The 23,067-nt window shown below is 50.9% G+C and overlaps 2 protein-coding genes across 3 annotated transcripts in view; both read right to left on the bottom strand.

Annotated features, from left to right (window-relative positions):
• Positions 1–2,486: 2,486 nt before the first annotated feature.
• Positions 2,487–3,416, bottom strand: Mrgpre (MAS related GPR family member E). The gene has a single exon (XM_027409200.2). The coding sequence runs from the start codon at positions 3,414–3,416 to the stop codon at positions 2,487–2,489; it is 930 nt and encodes a 309-aa protein (XP_027265001.2).
• Positions 3,417–16,579: 13,163 nt separating this feature from the next.
• The window catches only part of Nadsyn1 (NAD synthetase 1), a 27,965-nt gene continuing 21,477 nt past the window's right edge, over positions 16,580–23,067 (bottom strand). For both annotated transcript variants that reach the window (XM_027408829.2, XM_027408830.2), the window contains 5 exons: positions 20,725–20,856; positions 19,946–20,015; positions 19,358–19,486; positions 18,724–18,900; positions 16,580–17,030 (listed from right to left, as the gene is read on the bottom strand). In XM_027408829.2, the coding sequence (XP_027264630.1) occupies positions 16,980–17,030; positions 18,724–18,900; positions 19,358–19,486; positions 19,946–20,015; positions 20,725–20,856 (559 nt within the window). In that variant the 3' untranslated portion in view covers positions 16,580–16,979. The remainder of the gene's footprint in view (positions 17,031–18,723; positions 18,901–19,357; positions 19,487–19,945; positions 20,016–20,724; positions 20,857–23,067) is intronic.

The following is a 23,067-nucleotide window of genomic DNA, read 5'->3' as shown; positions in this document are numbered from 1 at the left end:
GCCTTTTCTTGCTGTGGTAAACACCATGACCAAAAACAATTTGGGGAGGAAAAAGTTTATTCAGCTTTTATTTCCAGGTGCAGTCCATCACTGAGGGCAGTCAGGGCAAGAACTCGAGCAGGAGCAAGGTAGGAAGCATGGAGCTTAATGAACTGACTTGCTCCTAGGTCATGCTTATCTAGTTGTTTTTTTTTGTTTGTTTGTTTTGTTTTGTTTTTCTTTCCGGAGACAGGGTTTCTCTGTGGCTTTGGAGGCTGTCCTGGAACTAACTCTTGTAGACCAGGCTGGTCTCGAACTCACAGAGATCTGCCTGCCCGTGCCTCTCGAGTGCTGGGACTAAAGGCGTGCACCACCATCACCTAGCCTCTAGTTTTTTATATAGCCCAGGCCTTCTTGCTTAGGGGTAGTACTGCTCAAAGTGGACTGAGCTCTCCCACACCTAGAAGCAATCAAGAAAATGCCCACAGGCCAACCTGATCAAAACATTTCCCTGAGACTTCCTCAGGGACTGCTTCAAGTAGACAGTTGAAGCTAGCTCAGAGAGAAGTAGAGGGTCTGTTCCATGTTCAGGCAGACACAGACCTCTCTGAGTCTCAGGGTCTTACTGTACCGTGGAAGGGTATTCCAGCATCACTGACAGGGCTCTGGGCTAATGCACAGTTGGGTAGATACCTATAAGGCTGGCTTGGACTTTTCCTCTGGGGAGAAGTGGATATCCAGAGACCAAAAATTGGACTTGTGGACAGGCTACTTCCCTTCATGTTCTCAGTTCCCCAAGATGAGGAACTGAAGTTGAGAATTGTCCTGGAGGCAGACAGACAGCCATGCTGGTTCCTAAGCTCCAGTGTGGAGGAGGAAAGGCCCTTATGGTGGGTGGAAGGGACTCCTCTGGAAAAGGAGGACCAGCCCTACCTCCAAGTTCCTAGCCTCCTGGGATCCCTGCATCTAGACTTTCCAGAGAATCTGAGGTAAAGGAATCATGCCACAGGATGCATCCCAACACAGTGGGGTGGGGAGGGACAGTTGTCAATTCCAGGATGCCAGGCAGGGTTCTGATGTCCTTGTCCAGACTCAGATACAACTTTAATCATGACAGAGACCAAATGTCCCTCCATCAGTGGGCCTGGCCCAAGTCAGAATTACACTCACACAGATGTCATAGGAGGCCAGCACATCTTGTATGTGGCCCTGGGGTGTTGATGATGTACTAAAATTCTCTTGGGACTTGCTGGACACAACTCCACTGTGTTTGTGTAAATCAACTGACTGTATTAAATGAGGGAGTAGAAAGGTAAGGGTAGAGTAAGTACAATGACACATGGGTGGTGGCAAGCCACCTGTGCCTGGATTGGGTGTTCATCTCTGAGCTCCTGGCCAGGCAGGAGCTCATCCACCTGCCATGGGGTACAGCCAGACTGCTCCCTCGGGGGAACCCTGCTAGATACATCCTGTCCAGGACTGTGGGTGGGGAGTGGGAAGCTGTCTGGGGACTGAAGTTGTAGGCTCTGTCCTGCTAGAGGTGCTTTGGGTGTGGGCAAAGCTGAGAGGGGCCTAGCTGCCCAAGCAGAGAACCTCGCTTTGAGATTGAGACCCAGGAGCCACCAGCTTTTCTGAGGTGTTGAGTGAGGTTTGCTCTCTCTTCTACATCTCCCTTTGTGCTTTGTTTTCTGAGAAGGGTCCCCTGTATTTTAAGCAGACCTTGAACTCTGCTTTCAGTGTGTATGTGTGCGTGCGTTTGTGCGTGCGTGCGTGTGTGTGTGTGTATGTGTGTGTGTGTGTGTGTGTGTGTACCACATGCATGCTTTGACTGAAGAAGCCAAAAGAGGGAGACAGATCCCCTGAGACTAGTTACAGGTGTAGTCCAGGCAGGACTTGGTTTTACAACCACACTCCCTGTCCCCCATCCCCCCCCACAGCTTGCCAGGCAGCTGTGCCAGCTCTGTTCTTGGTCCCTGACAGAAGCCAGGCAGGCTTTGCTCTTTGGCTATAGTATAGGGTCAGGAGGACATCTTCTGCTATAGTTAGTTCAACCCCTGAGGGCTCCCAAGCCACTTATCCCCCTTAGCTAACTAAGCCTCCAATTTCAATGTCATTTATTCCACACTAAAGGGAGAAGCATGGAGCACTGAGAAAAGTCACCCCACACTCTATAGCTAGGAGCATGCTGATAGTGGGGGACAGTTGCCCACCACTATGACTGGCCTGTCTCGTTCCTGCCCCCCTCTCCTTGCTGTAGCCATCGGGGAAGGGTGGCTGGGGAAACAGCTGTCATGAGGTCCTGGAACTCCGCCTAATATGCACAATCCCAGGCCATCAACAGAAACATCACTCTCTGTCTGTCCCTTCCCAGCATCCCCCCAGGGGACACACGACTGGGTCATCAGTAAAGGTGTCCCTCCAGGGTCTTACTGCTGAAGCTCTGATCCCAGCTCTTACCAGTTCCCCTGGCCCCCATGGGCTGGAGCTGCAGTTGTGACCTGTTGGGCTTAGATGGTCATGTCCACAAGTCCCCCTTGGGAAGCCTCTCTCACAGCCCCCAGCTCAGCCTCATCCCCCAGTGCCCGATGGAGCACCAGTCGGAGGGGTTCCTGCAGCCTCTGGCCAGGTGTGCTGCCCAAGAAAAAGTAGATAGCGGGCTTGGCTGAACTGTGCACACTGGCCATGAAGAAGCTGAAGTGGTAGAAGTAGAGGGGAATGTGCCAGGATAGGTTCTTGGACAGCCAGAAAATGCCAAAGGGCAGGCCACAGAAAAGGAAAAGGAGGACGGCCAGCAAGACCAGAGTGGGGAAGCCCCGGGACTGGTGCCTCTCTGAACCACGCTCCACCCGAAGCAACAGGAGCAGGCTGGTCACACACATGGTGCAACACAAGGCTGCCAGGAGAACTGCCACCACCAGCCACAGCATCCCACACAGGTGGAAGCTGAGTGCTCCAAAGAACTGGGTGCAGGTGCCGCTGAGCAGCAGGTCCAACAGCAGGCAGAGCACCCAGATGAGCGCGCACACACAGGTGGTCAGGTATCGTGGGCGGCGGCACAGGTACCAGGCGGGGAAGAGAGTGGCCAGGCACTGCTCTGTGCTGATGGCCGCCAGGAGGCTCAGACCCACAATGTAGCAGAAGAACCGCAGCATGAGCAGGCTGATGTGTACGAATTCTGGGAAGTCCAGCTGGTCCGGCAGCAGCTCGGGAATGATGGCCACCATGTGGCAGCAGAGGAAGATGAGGTCAGCACAGGCCACATCCAAAAGGTAGATGGAGAAAGGGTTCCGGTAGACGTTCTGGTTGAGCAGCCAGAGGGCCACCCCATTGCCCAGCAGCCCACCCAGACTTAGGAGCTCAGTGAGGGACAGGATGGTCAGGTTGAACGCCATGTCTTCCTGGATACTGGCCGACTGCGTGTGTACTCTCAGTGACATTGTGGGGTGAAGATGACGGCAGCAGAGGCTGCAGAAGTCTGTGCTGTGTTTTCTCTCTCCGGACACCCCTGCAACCATAAGGACACCAGCTCAGGGACACATCTAAGGACTCAGGTAGCCAGTTCCTGTCATAGTAGATGATAGGAACGGTGACACTCACTGGAGTAGGTGCCCATGTCCCATTGTTGTCTCATCACCTGACCTAATCCTCCCTCTGTCTGAGGCACGAGGTAAAAATGTTTCTGTCAGTCAAGAGCTCTGTCCCAGGAGCCCACTAATACTGTTCCCTCTGTACTTTCCCTGGAGGAGTTGGATGGTCTGGAACACTCAGAGAAGAAGAGAGGCCCAGACCTGACGGCTCCGTTAGTACGGAGAGAAGAGAATGGAGGATTACTCTGAGGACCTGTAGACCCCCTTGTGTTTGTCATCAGCAAAGAAAGCTCTTAAGTCTTTTAGGTCTTTCTGAAGCATTCCATGAGGGTGTGTTACCAATGGGCTCTGGACCCTCTAGCTGATGGCCATACCTTATGGGCAAGGTAGACCCAGCAACTGTCCCTCTCTCCTTAGCCCTGTGCCCACAGCCTGTGACCGTACTCCAGCCCTTTAGGGACTAGGGAGGCCCCTCCTTTTCACATGCCACTCACTTGTCCCTTTCCTTCCCTGAGGAGGAAGAGGCACCTGTTTGAAGGTGATGCTAGGCAGGGTCTTTACCTGCTTTCCTTGCCTGGGACAGTGGCTCACTGCATGCTGGAGAGTGGGGCTGCAGAGGCGGCACAATCCTGACCCAGCATAGCTGGGGCTGTGACACTGAGGCAGCTAAACTCCAGAGCTCAGCAAGACACCCCCATCCTATCAGCATGGTTCCCTGTCCCTTCCATCACCTGCAAATGGTTTCCTGTCTTATCCCAGCACCTGTGGTCATCTGTCCCAATCACTACCATCAGCTTTTCCTTGTGTTTTGGAGAGATAGGGCAGGGCCTTGCCTCTCCCCAGAGACTGATGGAGTCTTCTTCCTGTCTTGGTGTGACTGGTCTCCTTTTAGGGAAGGGGGATAAATCTCTGGGTGGAGATTAAGGGCTCCATTTCTAGCTCCCAAGGCATTGGGATGCTTGAGGGTCAATGGGCAGGAGTATGGGGGGAGGGGTACTCTGGGGTGGGTGGAGTCTAGGTGGTGAGGCTGGATTCTCTGAAATACCATCATCCCATGGCAACCAGCTGGGTGGCCCCTAAGCCCCCCCCCCCCCAGTGGAAAACCCTGTGCAAGGCCCAGGGGCTTGTCTGCTCTTACTGATAGGGTGAGCCAGTGTTTCTACACCTAGGCAGCCTGGATAGGTTGCCATGGTCAAGGGGGAACATTTAGAGGTGAGACTCGTGACACAAGACCCTTCTCAACTACTCGGTTCCACACAGCCATGCACTGAACTGCTTCCAGGACCCCAGGGAGGCTGTGGCTCTGAAGGAGCAGGTGGTCTTCTCCAGCCTTGAGGTTCTCACACTATGGCTCTACAAGCTCCCTCCTCTCTGTTTCTGTACTGCCTTCCTCACTTAACCCTGTACCTGAAGGGGCCTCAGTGGCAGCTAGGGACAGGGCTAGGGAGGACACAGACCTGCGGAACCCAGGGAAAGCCTGGAAGGGAGGAAAGAGGAGAGAGGGCATGGCAAATGAGGTGGTAGGGAGAGGAAGAGGAGAGGAAGGGAAGAGGGAGGTGGACTGGGAAGGAAAGCTATAGCCAGACCAGGAGAAGGACAACAACAGCAACAATTTAGGGGTGGTAGACAGGGCAAGACTTAGCTAGGCCTGGCCAGTGTCCCTCTCACACTAGAACCCTATGTGGTGGCTGTGTTTGGGGTCACCGGCCTGGGGCCTGGTTATAGGTGTGTGTGTGGGGGCTCTCAGGGTTGGGTGGCAGGAAGAACTGGATTGCAAGCTCTGTGGGTGGGAAGAAGGAGATGGAGAGGGAGGAGGACAATAGAGGAGAAATGGGGAGGTTCCCCTTGGAAACACAGAATGTTGTTATAGGACATAGGTGTGGCTCTGCCTTCTGTAGGCTGGCATTGAACACTCCCTGCCCTGGCTCTGCCCTTGCTGGGGACAGTGAGGATTGAGGGATAGTACCCAGGTGACTGTCTGCTGAATTTCCTGTACTCTCCATGGAGTAAGACCCATCGTCCCCTCCCTCAAGGGACACAATAGCACACATGAAGGACCTGATGGGACAGGAGCCTCACCACAGGTGGGGGAAGTGCTGTTTAACTCAGCTGCCCTTCTGGAGTGGCCCAGGGCTCCCTGCAAGCCAGATGACCCAGCCCAAGTCAGAGGATGGAGGACAGGCCAGCCAGTCTCATGTAGTTGCCCCTCCCCCACCCGCCCAGCCGCGCCACCCCCCACCGCCCAGAAGACACCCAGATACTGGACTGCCGCAGAGCTCCTCCTTGACCAGTGTCCCCTGGCTGCTCACCGTTCTGGTCCTCCCTGCTCCACCCTGGGCCTTGGAGGGAACTGTCCTGGCCAGACCAAGGCTCTAGCAGCTGCCAGAGCTACCGAGCTACCAAACTGCAGGCAGGCTCTCCGACTCAGCGTCAGCCGGCTGGCTCCTCAGTGTCACATGGTGCTGGAGGGGATAGGGCCGGTCAGGAAAGAGCCTCTCTGGGGACCTTGTTCCTAAGCTGGGCTCAGTTACTGCCCAGGTATGGACAGCAAGAGAAAGCGGGCTCCTCCCTGCAGCCTTCCTGGCAAGTGGCACTCAGAGGAATTCAGGATAGCTCAGGGAAGCCTGCTGAGCATTGACACGCCTAGCAATGACATCACAGGCTCTCCTGTCTAGACTCAGACACCCAGGGGCCTTTTAGATACCACTTGTCTCTCTGATGACAGAGGGGCCACCATGTGCCAGGCAAGGCCTAACAAGCTTGTCTCTAACAAGCAAAGCATGAAGGCTGCTGGCCCTGGCAACTCCAGGCATCAGGGCTGTGGGAGTCCAGGTTGTGGCAGAGGTGTTGAACTAGTGTACAGTATCCAGCAGAAAGGGGACCAGAGACAGCCTCATAAAGGTAAACCTTAATAATTCAGGGCTCTCTGATTATCTTAAAACTATAGGTCACTGATCACAGCTGGTGTTCAATGAGGAAGGGCAAGTTCATGTTTTAGTTCCAGGATCTCCTAGCAACTCTCTTCTTCACCTTAGTATTAGAGGAAAACCTTAGACTTACAGGAGAGTCTAAAGAGGAACCCAAAATTCACCAAGTATAAACAGACCTTATGGCAATGACTCCTGTGTTCGTATCCATTGTGGAGCCAAGCTAGGAACAAGTTTCTGACTGTGACAGTGTCCCTTTAGAAACCTGGCCTGCAAACCTGAAGCCCTGGCATCACCCTTCATGACCACAGGGTGACAGTCACAGTTAGGAACTCATGGTGTCTGATGACTGCTAGATTCTGAGTCCCGAGGGCACCGCCTATTGGGATGTATCTGCAGGCTGCATTCCCATGGGCTTATCTGATGCTGTACCACATCTCTGCAAGCTGTCTCTGACTTTGCTGGACAGTCCTGGGAGGCAGTGCCAGCAGGGGGTGCTAGAGAGGTCTAGGGCAGGAGAGGAGAAGGGGCCTATCCAGTTTTGTGAGTGCACATGCTTGTTTGTTTGAAAGTCTCATTTAGCCCAACTTGGCCTTGAACTCTTTATGTGGCCAAGGATGACTGGAACCCCTGATCCTCCTAATCCATCTCCCAAATGCTGGAATTACAAACCAAGGTTAGAGGTACGTGCCACCACACCCTGCCTATGTGGTTCTGGAGACGGAGCCAGGGCTTTGGTCATGCTAGGCGAATAATGCTCGGCCACTTGAGCCCCATCCCAGCTCCACCTGACGCTTTGAACCCTCTTTTGCTTTTACTTCTGTCACAGTCCACACTGCTCACCAGTTTTCCCAACCTGGTGGTAGCAGTTGATTCCAGTTTGTGGTCTTTGTAAAACTTGAAAAACCACTCCTTGTCTGACATTTGAGAGACACCAGCTCCCAGCTGGCTGCCTGCCCTCCACAAAATCTGAGCTGTGACTGTGTAGCCTCAAGGCTTTGAATAGATGTTAACAATGGCAGCTCTTTTGAGTCCTCAGGCCTTGGGTGGGGGTGGGGGTGAGGGTAGAAGGTTCTAGCAACTGCTGCCTCCTTCACTGTCTTAGGGTTCCCTCTCCACGGTTGTGTTCTTTAGTGACTTGCAGCTCTTGCCTCCTGACTGTCGATGTTTGTGTTGGAATTGTCCCACGAGTTCCACACAAACATGCCTTTGGCTGGGTGTTAAGAGGAATGCTAGCAGCCCAGGGTATGTGTGGCCTCAGGGTTAATCAGAGGAGCACTTGGGATGGGCTGTGGATGAAGCAAAAGGCAGAGTGTGGGAGTGCCAAATGGCAGCCCTGAGCACTGCAAAGACCGCAGCATGGGGTGACATCTTCCGAGGGCCTGGAACCAAGAGTGGCTTCCACTCCCGGTTATAAGGGAGGAATACCAGCTGGAATTGCTACCCCATCATAAAACCAGAAGCTCAGCTGGGCGTTGGTGGCACATGCCTTGAATCACAGCACTTGGGAGGCAGAGGCAGTAGATCTCTGTGAGTTCAAAGTCAGCTTGGTCTACAGAGTGAGTTCCAGGACAGGCTCCAAAGATACACAGAGAAACCCTGTCTCGAAAAACCAAAAACCAAAACAAAACCAGAAACTCAATAGTGCTATGGGGGACTTGGGCAACCAGGTAGTGCAGGGTAGGACTCCCTAAGAGAATGCATCTGGATGAGGCATGCCCTTTGCTCATAGTGACTGTCTGGAAGAGGTCTCCAGCTGAGGCCTGGAAGGAGGCACTACAAGGGTTCACCAGGGGAATCCCAGTAAGGAAACCTCAGGAAATTGTGGAGACAGAAAGGCAACCCAAGAATCCCAGAAAATGGACCAGAAAAAAAAATCAGTAAAATAAAAACAGTATTATTAAAAGATTGATAGATTTTTAGTCAGGCAAGGTGGTGCACACCTTTTAAAATATAATTTATTTTTGTTTTATGTACATTAGTGTTTTCCTACATGTATGTCTATGTGAGGGTGTTGGGTCCCCTGGAACTGGAGTTACAGACAGTTGTGAGCTGCCATGTGGGTGCTGGGAATCGAACCCAGGTCCTTTGGAAGAATAGTCATTGCTCTTAACTGCTGAGCCATCTTGCCAGTCCTGGTGTACACCTTTAATCCCAGCAGGGCAGGTGGATTTCTGTGAGTTCAAAGCCAGCTTGGTCTACAAAGTGAGTTCCAGGACAGTCAGGGCTACACACAGAGAAACTCTGTCCTCAAAAACAAAACAAAACAAAACAAAAGATTGATAGAATTGAGGAACTTTATGTAGATTAACTCAGAAAGCAAAAACTACAAATTACTAAAACAGGGTGCCTCTCCCATTTCTCTTTGAAACAGACTTACAATCCAGTCCTGGCACTTGCCATGTAGTTAAAGATGGCATTGAACACAAAGTGATCCTCCTGCCTCAGCCTCCCAGTCTTGGTATTTCAGAAGTGCTTCACCATGTCTGGCTCCAACAGTGTTGTGGCTGGACCCTGGGCCTTAGACTTACTTGCTCTATCACTCAACTGTACTTACCCTTCCCCAGGTGATGGCCAAGAGGCAGCTTCCACAGACAGAGCTGTGTGCAGACACATGTGACAGGGTGGAGAACATGGTATAACTCCTTCAAAGATGCAAATGATAATATGAAGAGCTCTCAAATTCAGAGATCCCTCTGCCTCTGCCTCCCAAGTGCTGGGATTAAAGGACTGCACCACCACCATCCAGCTAGAAAATAGGATTCTAATTAAACACCTTTTCCTCAAATAATTTCCATCCCAATGATATAGCTGTTAAGTCCTTGGGTCCTTAAGGTAGCAATAAGTCATTCTGGGCTGGGGAGATAGATACCTCCATCTGTAGGTGCTGCTGTGCAGGCCTGAGACCCTGAGTTCGTTGTCTGTAATCCCGGTGTTGGGGGGTGAGGGGCACACAGAAGCAGGCTCTGGGGCTTGCTGGCTGGCCAGTCCAGACAACCATTGAGCTAGAGGTTCACTGAGAGCCTCTATCTCAAAAAAAAAAAAAAATAAGATGGACAGCAACCATGGAAGACACTTAATGTTAGACCTTTGCTCTCCACACACTTGGACCTACATAGACATGTGTACACAGAGGAACTTGCACACACATGGGCGAACAGACTCACAGAAAGAAAAGGAGGGGGACCATTTAAACCTTGCAAAACTCTATAGAAAATAGTTGAAACATTTCCATCCATTTTTAGAGGCAGCGGTGTCTTGATATCTAACACAGGGAACTCTGGACCCACATCTTCATAGGCACTTCATAGGCTGGTGGTCATGGCTGCTCACCAGCCTCGCTGGGGCTGGCCCTGCGGCCCTGGGGATTTGGACATTGAGACCATGGTCAGATTGGCAGGGAGCTAGGCTGTAAAAGATAAAGCCTGGAAACAAGGGCTGAGGTTTGGCTGTACTTTTCCAACCAGTGAGGTAAGGGAACAGCCGGAGGAGTAAGCAAGGCCTCCCCGGGTCTCAGGAGAGGCACAGTTTTCACACAGGCATGGAGCCAGGTGGAAGAGGCAGTGGGGGGGGGGCATCCAACCAATACAGGATGGGCTCTTCAGTGTTGCCTGTAGGCCCTGGGCAGGATCAGGCTGACAGCATCCTGTTCCTGTGAAGTCTGTGTTGCCAGAATAGCCCCATGATCTCAGGTGGTAAGTGGGCAGGCCAGGGTGGACACATCCTCCTGGGATCTGAGTTTTCACAGGTCTGGCTTTGCCTGAAGGACTGAGAAGGGGAAGTTGGCCTCAGGAGCACATAGGGAAGGGCTGTTACCAAGACTGGCTGGTGGGGATAGGGGGTCTCTTGGTGGGGGTCTGGTGGCTCTGGAGTGAGAAGATAAGGTCCAGCTGGGACAGTGGCAGAGGAAATGTAGCTGGTGTGGGGTAGGCTGGGGAGTCACGGCCAGACATGGAAGCCCAGCTCCCTACTCTAACTGAGGCTCTAGCTTGGAGGATCACCCACCCTCATACCAGAGTCCTCGAAGAAAAAAACAGTAAATACGAGCTTCTGTGTAGGACCCAGCGGTCTGAGACCCAAGTTAGAGATTATTACAAGATTTGAGCTTAGTCTGAATGACAGGGACTTGAGTATGGAAGAGAGAGGTACAGACAAGGGAGTGGGGCCCAGACACAGAAAACACTATGGATATACAACACAGACATGGCTCTGCAAGTCTGGTCTGGTGTAGGCCTGTCTTAGATGGGACCAAAGATTGGAGTGAATGTCCTTGCGTACTTTTCAGGGCCCCCAGAAAACAGGATAAGATTGCTCAAGGAAGATTCAGGGAGAGCCCAGCCCACCACACTCAGGAGAGGTGGAAAGGACAAGAGCAGAAGGCTGGAGGTCTGTGTGCAGCAGAGGGGGTGCTCTGCCAGGGGAGGTGCCTCTGATCTTAAGCCCTGGACCTTGGAGAGACTTGGGAATGAGTGAGTGAGTGAGTGTTCCAAGGCATTGTGGAGGGGTCAGTGCACTTTTGGGCCCTAAAGCAATGGGTGCCTGGAGCCCATGAATAAAGATTTCTAATTATCCTTTGGTGGATGGCTCAGAGGCTCCTCAGAGGTTCTGGATAGATTCAGGTTCAATTCCCCCCTGCAGAGAATGACTGGGTAACTCTCTTGAGTGGTCACCATGGTTTGATCCTCTTGGTCCTTCAGTTCTACATTCTGGGCAACCTTCTAGGCAACTGTTCCCGCTCAAATTCTTGTGTCAATCTGCTTCCAGGAGGTGCCTGGGCTTAGACAGCATTCCACCACATGGTTGGTTCTGGGGTGGGTAGTGGAGACCCATAAGAGGCTTAGCATGGCAGGTTTCCTGGTCTAGAGGGCCCTTGTTCCCTGTGGATGCAGGGATGCAGTACCCATAGAATTCTGGGTGTGGCTTGCTTTGGTTTTCCCTCATCTCTCAGCCCTGTGTTGTTTTAACATGCCAAAGAAAATGGGAGGTACAACTTGGCTTGTGACTGTTACCTATGATGGTATGTGCCTCTAGTCTGCCATAAACAGGAGGTAAGAACTTGTTGCAGAGAGCTTCATGAGGAACATTTTGGAAGCATCCCCAAATGTTGGGGTGACCTTGTTTGTACTTCTGGAAAACAGTGTACTGCACATGTTACAACAGATCTACCTCCAAGATATCAGAAAATTCTAGGTACAAACATCAAGTGTCTTTTGAAGTACTTGGCTGTGTTCCCCGAAATGTAGAGGGAAATCCCAAGAGATTCATGCCCCAGGGGCGGTTGCTCCAAGAGCTTGGGACATGAGCACAGAATCTCAGCGTGAAGCTGGGACTGTGGCTGGCTTCCCAAAGTGAAGAACTTCCATGTGTTGGTGCAGGGAGTGGCATTGAGATGCCTCTTCCCCCAGGACACTTAATCACACCGCTATTGTCGCACAGGAGGAGATTGAGTTTTAATTTTCTTTTAAATGTGTACAGGTGTTTTGCCTGCATGTATATCTGTGTATCACCTGCCTTCATGCAATGCCCTTGGAGGCTAGGAGAGGACATTGGATCTCCTGGGACTAATGTTACAAATGGTTGCGACCCACCATGTGGCTGTTGGGAATTGAAGCCTGATCCTGTGGAAGAGCAGCCATTTCTTTCTCTTTCTTTCTTTCTTTCTTTCTTTCTTTCTTTCTTTCTTTCTTTCTTTTCTTTCCTCCTCCTCCTTTCTTCTTCTCCTCTTTCTCTTCCTCTTCCTCCTCCTCCTCTTCTTCTTTGACAAGGGTTCTCTGTGTAGCTTTGGCTGTCCTGGAACTAGCTATGTAGACCAGGCTACTCTCAAACTCATAGAGATCTGCCTGCCTCTGCCTCCCCAGTGCTGGGATTAAAGGTATGTACCACCATCGCCTGGCCTCAGCCAGTACTTCTAACCACGGAACCATCTCCAGTCCCTAATTATTATTTTTTAAATATTTATTTATTTATTTGTTTATTTATTGATTTATTTATTTATTTATGTGTGTGAGTAGGCTTGTGCCATAGTGTGCACCTGGAGATCAGGAGACAATTCTTGGGAATCAGTTCTCTTTTTTTCACCATTTAGAACCCAAATATGGAATTCAGGTGGCCAAGCACTTCTACTGGATTTTTAAATATAAAAATACAAAAATACTTTAAAAAAAATTACATGTAAGCCAGGCAGTGGTGGTGCACACCTTTAATCCCAGCATCTGGGTGGTAGAGACAGGCAGATCACTGAGTTTGAGGCCAGCCTAGTCTACAGAGTGAGTTCTGGGAAAGCTAGAGCTACACAGATAAATCCTGTCTCAAAAAACCAAAATAAATAAATAAACTGCATGTATGCCTGTGTATTTGTGTTGGGGTATGTGCACATGAGTGTAGCTGCCCATGGAAGCCTGGAGAGGGCGCTGGATCACATAGAGTTGGACTTGCAAGTGACTGAGAGCTGCCTGAAATAGGTAATAGGAACTGACTGTGGGTCCTCTGAAAGAGCAGTACATGTTCTTAATCACTGAGCCAACTCTCCAGCTCCAAACTGTTTTATTTTTAAATTGCTTGGCATGGTGGTGCACCTTTAATCCCCACACTCGAGAGGCAGAAGCAGGTGGATCTTTTGAGGCTAGCCTAGTCTACATACTGAGTTGCTTCCAGGTCAGCCAGAGCTACAATAGTTAAGTTCCTGTCTCAAAAAATTATTATTGCCAGGCATTGGTGGCACATGCCTTTAATCGCTCTCGGGAGGCAGAGGCAGGCAAATCTCTGTGAGTTCAAGACCAGCCTGGTCTACAAGAGCTAGTTCCAGGACAGCCTCCAAAGCCACAGAGAAACCCTGTCTTGAACCCCCCCCAAATTATTAGTTATGTGTATACACATGTGTCTGTGTATGTGAATATAGGTGCCCTTGAAGGCCAGAAGAGGATGTTGGATCTCCTGAAGCTGGAGTTACAGGTAGTAGTGAGCCACCTTACAAGGTTCTGGGGACTGAACTGAAGTCTTCTGCAAGCACAGTATGCACTCTTAAACACTATGAACTGCTGAGCCTTCTCTCTAGTCCCCAGGCGGTGGATTTTAACTCTCATCCCAGGACACCTCTGAAGCTGAGCCTTGGGGCAACTCTACACCGTATAGTGCTGGTCTTCCCTCTCCATCTCTTGCTAGAGAAAACATTTCGACATTGTTTAGTATGGTGATCCACACTGGCTCCACTCCAGGTCTCCAGCTTTTAAATTTATCTTTATGACAACTGACTCTCCCCCTGCAGGACACCACTGCACACAGGCTGCTTCCCTGGGTATCATGAAGCGCACAGCTGGGTTTATCACACACGTGGCCCCATGTTTCACCTCACCTGGCCCAGTGTCCATTGCTGCCTAGACATCTAGAGGCTTCTGGGAATAACCCCTGGCTTTTACCCTGTATCCTGATCTTCCATCTACTCCCCCACTGTCCTTACAGAAGCATGTGAGACTCTAGATGAGGGGGAGGATTCAGGCCAATGGCTGGTGCACACATCAAATGTCTGAAAAAATGAAAACCAATAAATTAGAGGAAAACCTAAGAGGGGAAGAGGGAGAGGGAGAGGGAGGGGGAGAGGGAAGGAGAGAGAGAGGGAAGGGGAAAGAGAGGGAAAGGGAGAGAGAGGGAGAGAGGGATGAGAAATAATCCTTGGGCCACAGAAGAGGTTGCAGGACACCAAGCACAATGGACACAGCTGGACTGACTCAACCTTCTACATGTGACCCCATGTGCAGTCCCCCCAAGACCTGCCATAAGAGGCACTGCTTCTACACAGCAGTGCAAGACTCAGCTCAGGGACCAGTGGCTGCAGGTGGGTGACAATGGCGTCTGTCTGATAAAAGAACTAGATGGAAGTGGGGCTGGGCACCATGCAAAAGAGGAACAGAGGACATGCCACACATATGGAGTCAAGGTGTCAGAGCAAATCCCCTTAACCTCTGCACTGAAGTGGGACTCCGAGTGGACATAGTGGGTCCCACCCTCAGGTCCCTGTCTCACTCTCAACCCTCCCCTAAAGACCTCCAAGCCTCACCTGCCCTTTCCTGCTTCCTCCCAGAGGGACAGTGACTAACTGTCTAGGCTGAGCGTCTAAGTTTCCATCCTAGCAGGAAATCTATGCCATGTTCCGGCCTGCTTCCTCCATCCTGGTTGGTGAGTTCTGACTAAGAAATAAAGGCAAGGTCCTGAGTCCAGTAAAAGGGTGCAGCTCCTCCCCAACCTCCTCTTCTCTGTCTTCCATGTTCCCACAGCTGAGGACCTCAGTGCCCTGTCCCCTCTGAAGCAAACTCCTCCAACTTCAGCCTGTCTGCAAGGAGAGACTGTGACTCCCCAGGATCCTTCCATCTGAGAGACCAGTACACAGAGCTTCTTCCATGTTGGACTCAGGACATTGGCCATTGGTGACTAAAATGTCACACTAGGGAGGTGGAGAAATGAATCAGCCATTAAGTGTTTACTGCTCTTACAGAGGACCTGAGTTCAATTCCCAATAGCCACATCAGGCTGCTCACAACAGCATGCAACCCTGGCTCCAGGAGCTCCTTCCCCCTCTTCTGGTCTCCACAGCCACCCCACCACACACACCAAAACAAACAAAAACAAAAAACCCAAAACAAAAACAAACAAACAAAAAACCCAACCAAAAACCCCAATCTTAAATTAAAAAAAAAAAAAAGCCACACTACGGACCTCTGGGGTGGAGTGCTTCCACTGTGGGTGACAGCTCTCAAATCAGTTCTGTACCTTGGCCTCCTGGCTCTGCGGTATTTTTCTCTTGAACTGTGGAACCTGGAATCTCATTAAAATTGTTTCCATCAGTCTTCAAAAATCCAGATGCTGTGATGGTGATAGTCCTTACTGACCTGTCACCTGATTAATCAGCCAGCATGTGCCCATCAAGGACAGACAAGCAGAGAACTCCTGACTCTCCCAGGGGCTTCAGCTTGCCTTGTTCCCCACTGCATGCAGCCTACTTGAACGGCTGTCTGTTTGTTCCTTCCTCTTGTCTGGACCTACTGTCCCCTGCTGGTTCTTTTGCCTAGACCTAATCCTGCCCTTTCACCAGCAGTGGTTGCCACCGTGTCTCCAGCTTCCCTTTTGTTATCAATGGAGACTCCTGCACCTTCTACTGTTTTTTCAGTTTTGACTTCTCATGCTTCTTTGGAACTCCTTATCAACCTTTTGTGGTTACTCACTAACTTACCCACTCATGTTTGCTATGTAATGTGTTATGTGTATTAGTAATTAAGATTGGAATGAAAGAAACTGTGTTTGCCTTGGCCAGGCTATCAAGGAAAGTAGGAGTTGTCTAGCACATTGTTGCCAATGAAAAAACTATTTTGTGAATTGTTATTCAATGAATTCTGACATTGTGGAAAGACAAATGTGTTCATCTTTGTTTCTAACTAAGATAGCCCCTATTATACACTTGACAGCCAGCCAGGGCATACCTGGCAGGAAGAAGGCAAGCCTATGAGCCAGGCAGATGCAGCTGGGGTATAGATGCAGGGGAGAGGGAAGCCCTGAAGGGCCCTCTAGCCAGAGAAAGAGGCCAGATGCCATCCCACACCAGCCCTGCTCCCAGACCATGACTGGCTCCCAGACTCCATATAAGCAAACTTGGCAGACCCACCTAGGATCCCATTAGAACCCTGGAGGAGGGACAGGCGTGGGTGAGAGGGGGAGGGCTCCTCGTATGTCTCTTGCTCTAGATGCCCCCTTGGGCAGAAACCACCTCATTGTTCTGCCTACACAGGCCCATCCCCACATGGGGGCATCCTCTAACCCATGATGGCCATATCCATGGTGGAAATCACTATGATTGAATATGTCAGAGCACACCTGATGCTCAGTGGGTACAGTGCTTGTTACACACACCAGGTGGCTCACAACTGCCTGTAACTGCAATTCCAGATTATCTGATGCCCTCTTTTGGCCTCTGCGGGCACCCATGCACACATGCATGCACACACGTATATACACAAAAATACATTTTTTGTTTTTAGAATTTTATTCATTTTATTTTTATGTGTATGACTTTCTTTTCTTTTCTTTTCTTTTCTTTTCTTTTTTTTTTTTTTTTACTGCATGCATGTCTGTGAACCACACTGGTTGCTCTCAAGAGAGGACCCAGGTATAATTCCCAGTCAGCATGGTTCAACCATCTGTAACTCTAGTCCCAATGGACCTGATGCTCTTTTCTGGCCTCCATGGGCATGCATGTGGTACACAGACATACATGTAGGTGAGAGATCATACATATAAAATAATAAAATACATCTTAAAAAGACCATTTTTGTTTATTTTTTATGTCATTAGATTGAACATCTCTCTCTCTCCCTTGAAAGATAAACAAAACCTGGCTCCAAGAGGGCAGTGGCGTGGTCTCTAGTTCTGATTTGAAATCACACTAGGGATCCCCAGGGAGGAGGTGCTTCCATATATGTAAGGGGTCGTCCAACTGCTCCTAGATCCCGCCTTCTGGGCCCTGCTGTTCTTTCTGCTCGAGCTTTAGAACCTGGAGAGAGAGAAGCCCATCAGAACTGTCTTCATCACTTTCAGAGAACCAGCTGCTGAAACTGCCAGCCATGAAGGTTATGGGTCAGCCAGGGATAGAGTACAGAGGGAAAGGCTTGGCCCAGGAGTTCCTGGTGGCCACTGGGGATGGTGAGATTCCCGGTGCTTCTATTTCTGCCCACCGTGAGGCACACAGCATCAAAATCCCTTGCTGATTTGTAGGAACTGCTGCCAAGCCGGTCTTGGTGGGAGGTAGAGTGGCCAAGCCCTTGTTACCACTAAAGAAGCCAGAGCTTGGTGCTGGAGAGATAACTTAGCAGTTGAGAGCACTGGCTGCTCTTCCAGGGGTCCTGAGTTCAGTTCCCAGGACCCATGTCAAGTGGATCACAAAGTTTTATAACTCCAGCTCCAGAGGATTTGGGCACATATCCATACACATACATTCACACACACATACAAAGAACAACAACAAATTAAACATCAGAGATGATGCAGTGCCCACCTTCTGCCCTTGATGGCTAGATTGTTCCATCCCTGTGACTCAGTGACAGCATGATTCAGGGACAAAGCATGTGGGTACCAGCTATACAGGGTGCAGGGTCTGCCCAGCTGCACTCTGACCCACATCTCAGCTTCTTAGTGGCACCACCTGCTCCCTAGGGGCCACTCTATCTCCCATTAACTTTTACTGAGTTTTCTGAGTTACTGGAGGTGGGGTGGGGGTGGTTTCCAAAGTCAGCTGGATATAGAATCACTTCCTTGCAAGGGAAGTCCAAAGGATTTTCCAGCCCTGCAACAGCTTTCTTTGTCCTGGGCACTGCTGACCAAAGGGACCAGATGGCTCTCTCAGAGGCAGGAACCATCTTGCAGCATCCCTGCTTTCTCTTCTGGATGTCAGAAGCACTGACTCCAGCCCAGTCATGACGACTCTGCTTGGCACCTAACCATGAGGAGGTGGCAAGTACACCCCGCACCCTAAAGTGCACACTAGTTGCTCAGGGGTCCTTGCTGTAGCCAAGGTTCCCAACAGCTCCTCTGTCCCTTGGATTCTGCAGCTCAGCAGAGCACTGTCTATGGTTTGCTATCTTCAGTTGTTGTCCCTGTGCTGAGCAACTGTCTCTCTCTTCAGCAGAGCAGAGCCTGGCTGGGAAAGAGCTGTGTCTAACGTGCTGTCTCTGGGTATCTCCGCTATGGTCTTCAGAAAAGGACAGGGTTGGGCAGACCTAAGCTTGCTTTAGTTAAAGGTGTGATGCCCTCAACCCCAGCACTCCAGAGGCAGAGGTGGGAAGGAGGGCTTCTGTGAGTTTGAGGCTAGCTGGTTTACACAGCAAGTTCCACAGGGCTACATGGAGAGAACTGGTCTCAAAAATATTAAAAAAAAAAAAAGCCTGTGATTGTGCATGCCTTTAATCCTAGCACTCAGGAGGAAGACACAGGCGGATCTCTGTGAGTTCAAGGCCCTCCTGGTCTACATAGTGAGTTCCAGGATAGCCAGGACAGTTACACAGAGAAACTCTGTCTTGAAAACCAAAACCAAACCACACACACACACACACACACTTAAAATAATCCCAATGCCGAGGCAAGGGCAGTAGCATGCCATGTTATTTTCCATATAAATAAGTTTTCTCTTCAATAGAAGCCTGTCATATGTCCTCCAGGCATGACACACACAACCTTCTGGTAGGGCTCACCTGGTTATCAATATAGTGGAACTGCCAGGGCCACATTGCATTGTACAGAAAGGGCCTCAGGTCAAACCTGTTGTCATCAGGACTGTAGCTTTCAGCATGATATGCTGGCGTGAGGGTTGTCATCTTGTGCCTGTTCATGGAGTACTTCGAGAAAAATCGCTTCACCTTCTCAGCCACCTGGTGAGCAAGGGACACATGGGCTTGGGGTTAGAAAGGCAGGAAAGACTTGAGGCTAAGAGTCCTGCTTTTGGGGGACATAAATGACCAGCAGGTGCCAGCCCTGCCCCTGGCATTTCTGGACAGCAGCACAAAGACACATCAGCTGGGCTAACGCTGTCTGAGCTGCGGAACTGTAGAGTCCTGGTTCTGATAGCCCAATGCTGTGCTCCTGGAGGCATCCAGGTGGGTCTATGGGCCCAGTAGGTACTCTGGCCAGCAGAGACCTAACATATTCTGAAGCCTCTGTAATGCACCAGCACACCTGCATGGCTGGCCCACACTCGGGTTAACTCAGGACAGCCTGGAATCTCAAGCTGATGAAGATGACAGTGAAAAATGTTACTGTGTAGGAAATCAATTTATCATTTTGGGGTCACCCATAGGTGGCTCAGTCTGATGTCATATATGGTTTTACCTGTCTTGGTGTACAGCTGTCTTTCCACATGTTGAGCAGTTTGCAGAACATGCTGTAGGGCCCTGCCTTGGCCACCTTCCGAAGTCTGCCGAAGATGGAAAGTTCTGAGTATGTCATCCCCATGTCTTCCTGTGGGGACAGAAGTGTGTTCAAAGCACAGTGGGATGGTGCCAGGAGGGACCTCAGAGCCTCTTGCAGTTGGGGACCAAATGCCCAGGGAGGTGAGGCTCAACAAGGGTCAGAAGTGAGTGCCCCGTCAGGGTTCTCAGAGCTCACTGGGTGCCAGGAGATGCAGGTTTGGAAAAGCGACCAAAATCCTGAAAGGCATGGTAGGTGACTGACTCTACTCCAGGGCTGCTCTGAGGTAGAGAACCTGCTCTGTTTCCTAGCTTGTCATCCTCATTCTGCCTCTGATCCACCTTATTATTTCCTTCTTTAGCCCTAACCACAATGAGAAAGCTAAAGCAACTGTCTGAGGTTAGTGATTCCGCCAGCCTGAGCGAGCCAGCGCTCTGGCAGAAAGCAGAAGGCGGTAGTGAAGGGACCCATCAGGAGAGACACCCACCATGACAAAGCCACCATCGTTACCTCATCCGTCTGAGACACCTGCCCGTTGGCTAAGGGCTCCAGCTCTGCAGTGGCGGGTGCTGACAGGATGCTGCAGTAGGACACACTGAGTCAGTCACCAGGGCTGCTAATGTGCTCGTGAGCTCTGGCAGGACGTCCCTAGTCTAACTGTAGTGGGGCTGGCCATGACTGGCAGGGCCATGCCTGGACTCATGGTCCTAGGGATTTATGACCCAAAGGACAGTGGTTCAAGGATGGTAAGGAGGTGAAGAGTTTGGGGCAAGGTTACTCTGCTGCAGGGCTGTCAGTAGTTGGGGTCAGGAGACTTGACAGAGAGTGTATGATGGGGTAGTTTGACATACTGCAGGACACTTGGGAGGAACCTCAAGCTGTGCCTATGAGCTGCCAGGAACAAACTCTTTGTAACAACCAAAGGGATCTCCACATATTGTCAGAGGTCCCTGTGGTCACAACTGACTTTGCAAGGATAGCAAGGACACAGTTTTCCTGGTACCAGGAGTGATGCTGCAGTAGCCCCATAGGCTGGTAGGTTGTGGGTGTCCTCAACAGGCACCCCGGAGATCAGCCCAGTCAGGTGCCAGCACCAGTCTCTGCCTTGAGATGGCAGCAGGAGAAAAGCCAGTCTGGGAGGAATGGTCACCTAAGACACTTAGAACTATGGGTGCAGGAATAGGAGTGGGTGGGGTCATGACCTCATGCTCCCAGCTAAAGGGTGGGGCATAGGGAGCTAAGGAGGGCAAGGGTGGCCTTGGTGGCCCAGGAGCCACATGAGCACTCACGTCTGCAGAGCGGGAAGCTGGAAGCGCTCGACGCACAACTGGACGAAGGCTCTCAGGTCTGTCTTGCTGATGCCGCCTATGGGGTTGATGTCTGCACTGGAGCAGTCATACTTGGTCAGGTAGCCGAGGAGACTGCCAGGGAAAAAGGACAGTGTTCCCATGGTTTCTGGGACATTGAGGACTTTGGGTTCCACCAGTGCTGGCCAAAGGCTCCCTTCTTCCAGGACCACAGAAGCCAGAAGCCCAGCATAACCCAGGCCCTGGAGGAGACCAGCAGGGTGACATTGGGCACACTGTGTAGATGTCTATCTTGGCTCAGAATGCCTGGGTACGATGTCAGTCCAACTGGAACAGCTTGTCTAGAAGATCAGGGTCAGCTAGGTGGAGCCGAGGGACAGAAGCCTCAGAAGGGGAGATAGGACCTTGCACAAGTGTATACTCAGTCTGCTATAAAGCAGACTGATTTGGAGTTCTGTGACCTCACATGGCAAAAGGGCCCTGAAGATGTACTGGGGACTCCACCCAGAGATGGACCAGGGTTACAGGGTGGGTCTAAGAAACAGCTCCAGGTCTCCTCAAAGGGAGGAAGAATTAGAGTCATGGTCAAAGGGTGCTGCCAAGAAACTGACACTGTGAGGATACAAGGAGGGTTGGATTGGTGGTGGGTGTAGGGAGAGCACTTTGAGGACTTGGAGCAGCTGCCCTGCAGCGACCATGAGAATAAACAACTCAGGGCTCATATACCTCCCAACCCTGCCCACCTGCCACAGGTCATTGTGTTTCCTGGTGAGACCACCCATTCCTGGTCACACAGGTGTTTCTGCTGACCCAGTGGCTCCAAGCTAAATTGGCAAGTAGTGACAAATCTGCAAGCCTGAGGTAAGTGTCTTCAGGTAGAACAGAGGGATGGTGAAACTGCGTTGGAACTTGGTTTACCTCCGGGAGACATGGGCCCTGGAGAGGTGCCTACAATACATCCTGCTCTCCATGTTGTTCCATGGGACAGACCACTCTCCATGGCCTCAAGGACCATGGCAGGACTCTGGTCTTCCTTCCTCCACCTCCTGCTAGCTGACATAGACCATCAGCCATGGTTGCCTATAGTGTGCTCCTGTCCATTGTTATGGTCTCACCTTGACCTTCTGTTAGCAAGAACACATGGCATCCCACTCTGCCCTCACTCACCTGTGTATCACCCACGGGCCTGGGATGACAGCCCTCCTTCAGAAGGCAGCTAAGTAGCTTGCCTGATGCTGGGAACCCAGGCTTGCAGGCTTCCCTGTCCCTCCCTGATGGAGGCCCCTGGGCCTAAGCTGTGTGTGTGAACAAATGACCTGGTTGGTGCTGAAGCCTTGCATTCCTCATGGGACGTGGGGTTTCTGGCGGGTATCAGCAGAAGGTGCCTACCAGCCTGGGCTTACCTATACCCCAAATACCGAGTGACCAGCTGCCCAGGATGTGGCCCTTTATACCAGCTACCAGCAGGATGTGGAACCGGATGTGTCTCTTGTAACATCCCTGGGAGCAGGCTTGGCAAACTGTGCCAGGCTGCTCTGTCCTTACCCAACCTCACTGCCAGTGTGTTTGCAGCACAGGCTATAGCCCCAGTACAACTCAATACCAAGTTCCAAGTCATCAAACACACTCTCATGTAACTCACTGGGCCCAAGACACCACAGGCACCCATCTATCATCCTTATGGCTGTGTCTTGTCATCTCTCCTCAAGGTCTTCACTCACTGCTTCTGTTGGCACCATCTCTTGGCAAAAGCACCAGCTGTTTTACCCAGCATTTCCCAACCGCAGGAGTACCAGTAGGTAGGTGCTGCTGAAGAAGGATGGCAACTCCACTGTGCTCCTGTCTCATCCTCTTAACACCAACCCCACTGGTGATTTCAGTCTTGGGCTCTGGGGACAAGTGTTGTGGGATAGTTGTACACTGTGTGAAGATATACCGCTGTGATTGGTTTAATAAAGAGCTGAATGACCAATAGCTAGGCAGGAGATATAGGCGGGACTTCCGGGCTGAGAAAGGTGGGAGATAACAGAGGCACCAGGGAGATGCCAATGAGACATGGAGAGAGTTGGACATACAGAATGAAATAAAGGTAAAAAGTCACATGATAAAATGTAGATTATTAATCTATTAGATTCTATTAGAAGCAGGTTCATTTACGTTAAAAGAACTAGAGGGACAAGCCTACACTAAGGCCGAGCTAATAAGAAGTCTCTGTGTCGTTATTTGGGAGTTGGCTGGCTGCACAGAAAAGGACTCATTACAGACCAGGTCCTGGGTTCAGATCGCTAGCACCCACATATACCCGGGCACAGAAGTACCATCTGT

Source organism: Cricetulus griseus, chromosome 3 (genome assembly GCF_003668045.3).
Source record: "Cricetulus griseus strain 17A/GY chromosome 3, alternate assembly CriGri-PICRH-1.0, whole genome shotgun sequence".
In the NCBI taxonomy this organism is placed as follows: Eukaryota; Metazoa; Chordata; class Mammalia; order Rodentia; family Cricetidae; genus Cricetulus; species Cricetulus griseus.
The sequence above is the reverse complement of the archived record's forward strand: the minus strand, read 5'-3'. Positions and strand labels throughout refer to the sequence as shown.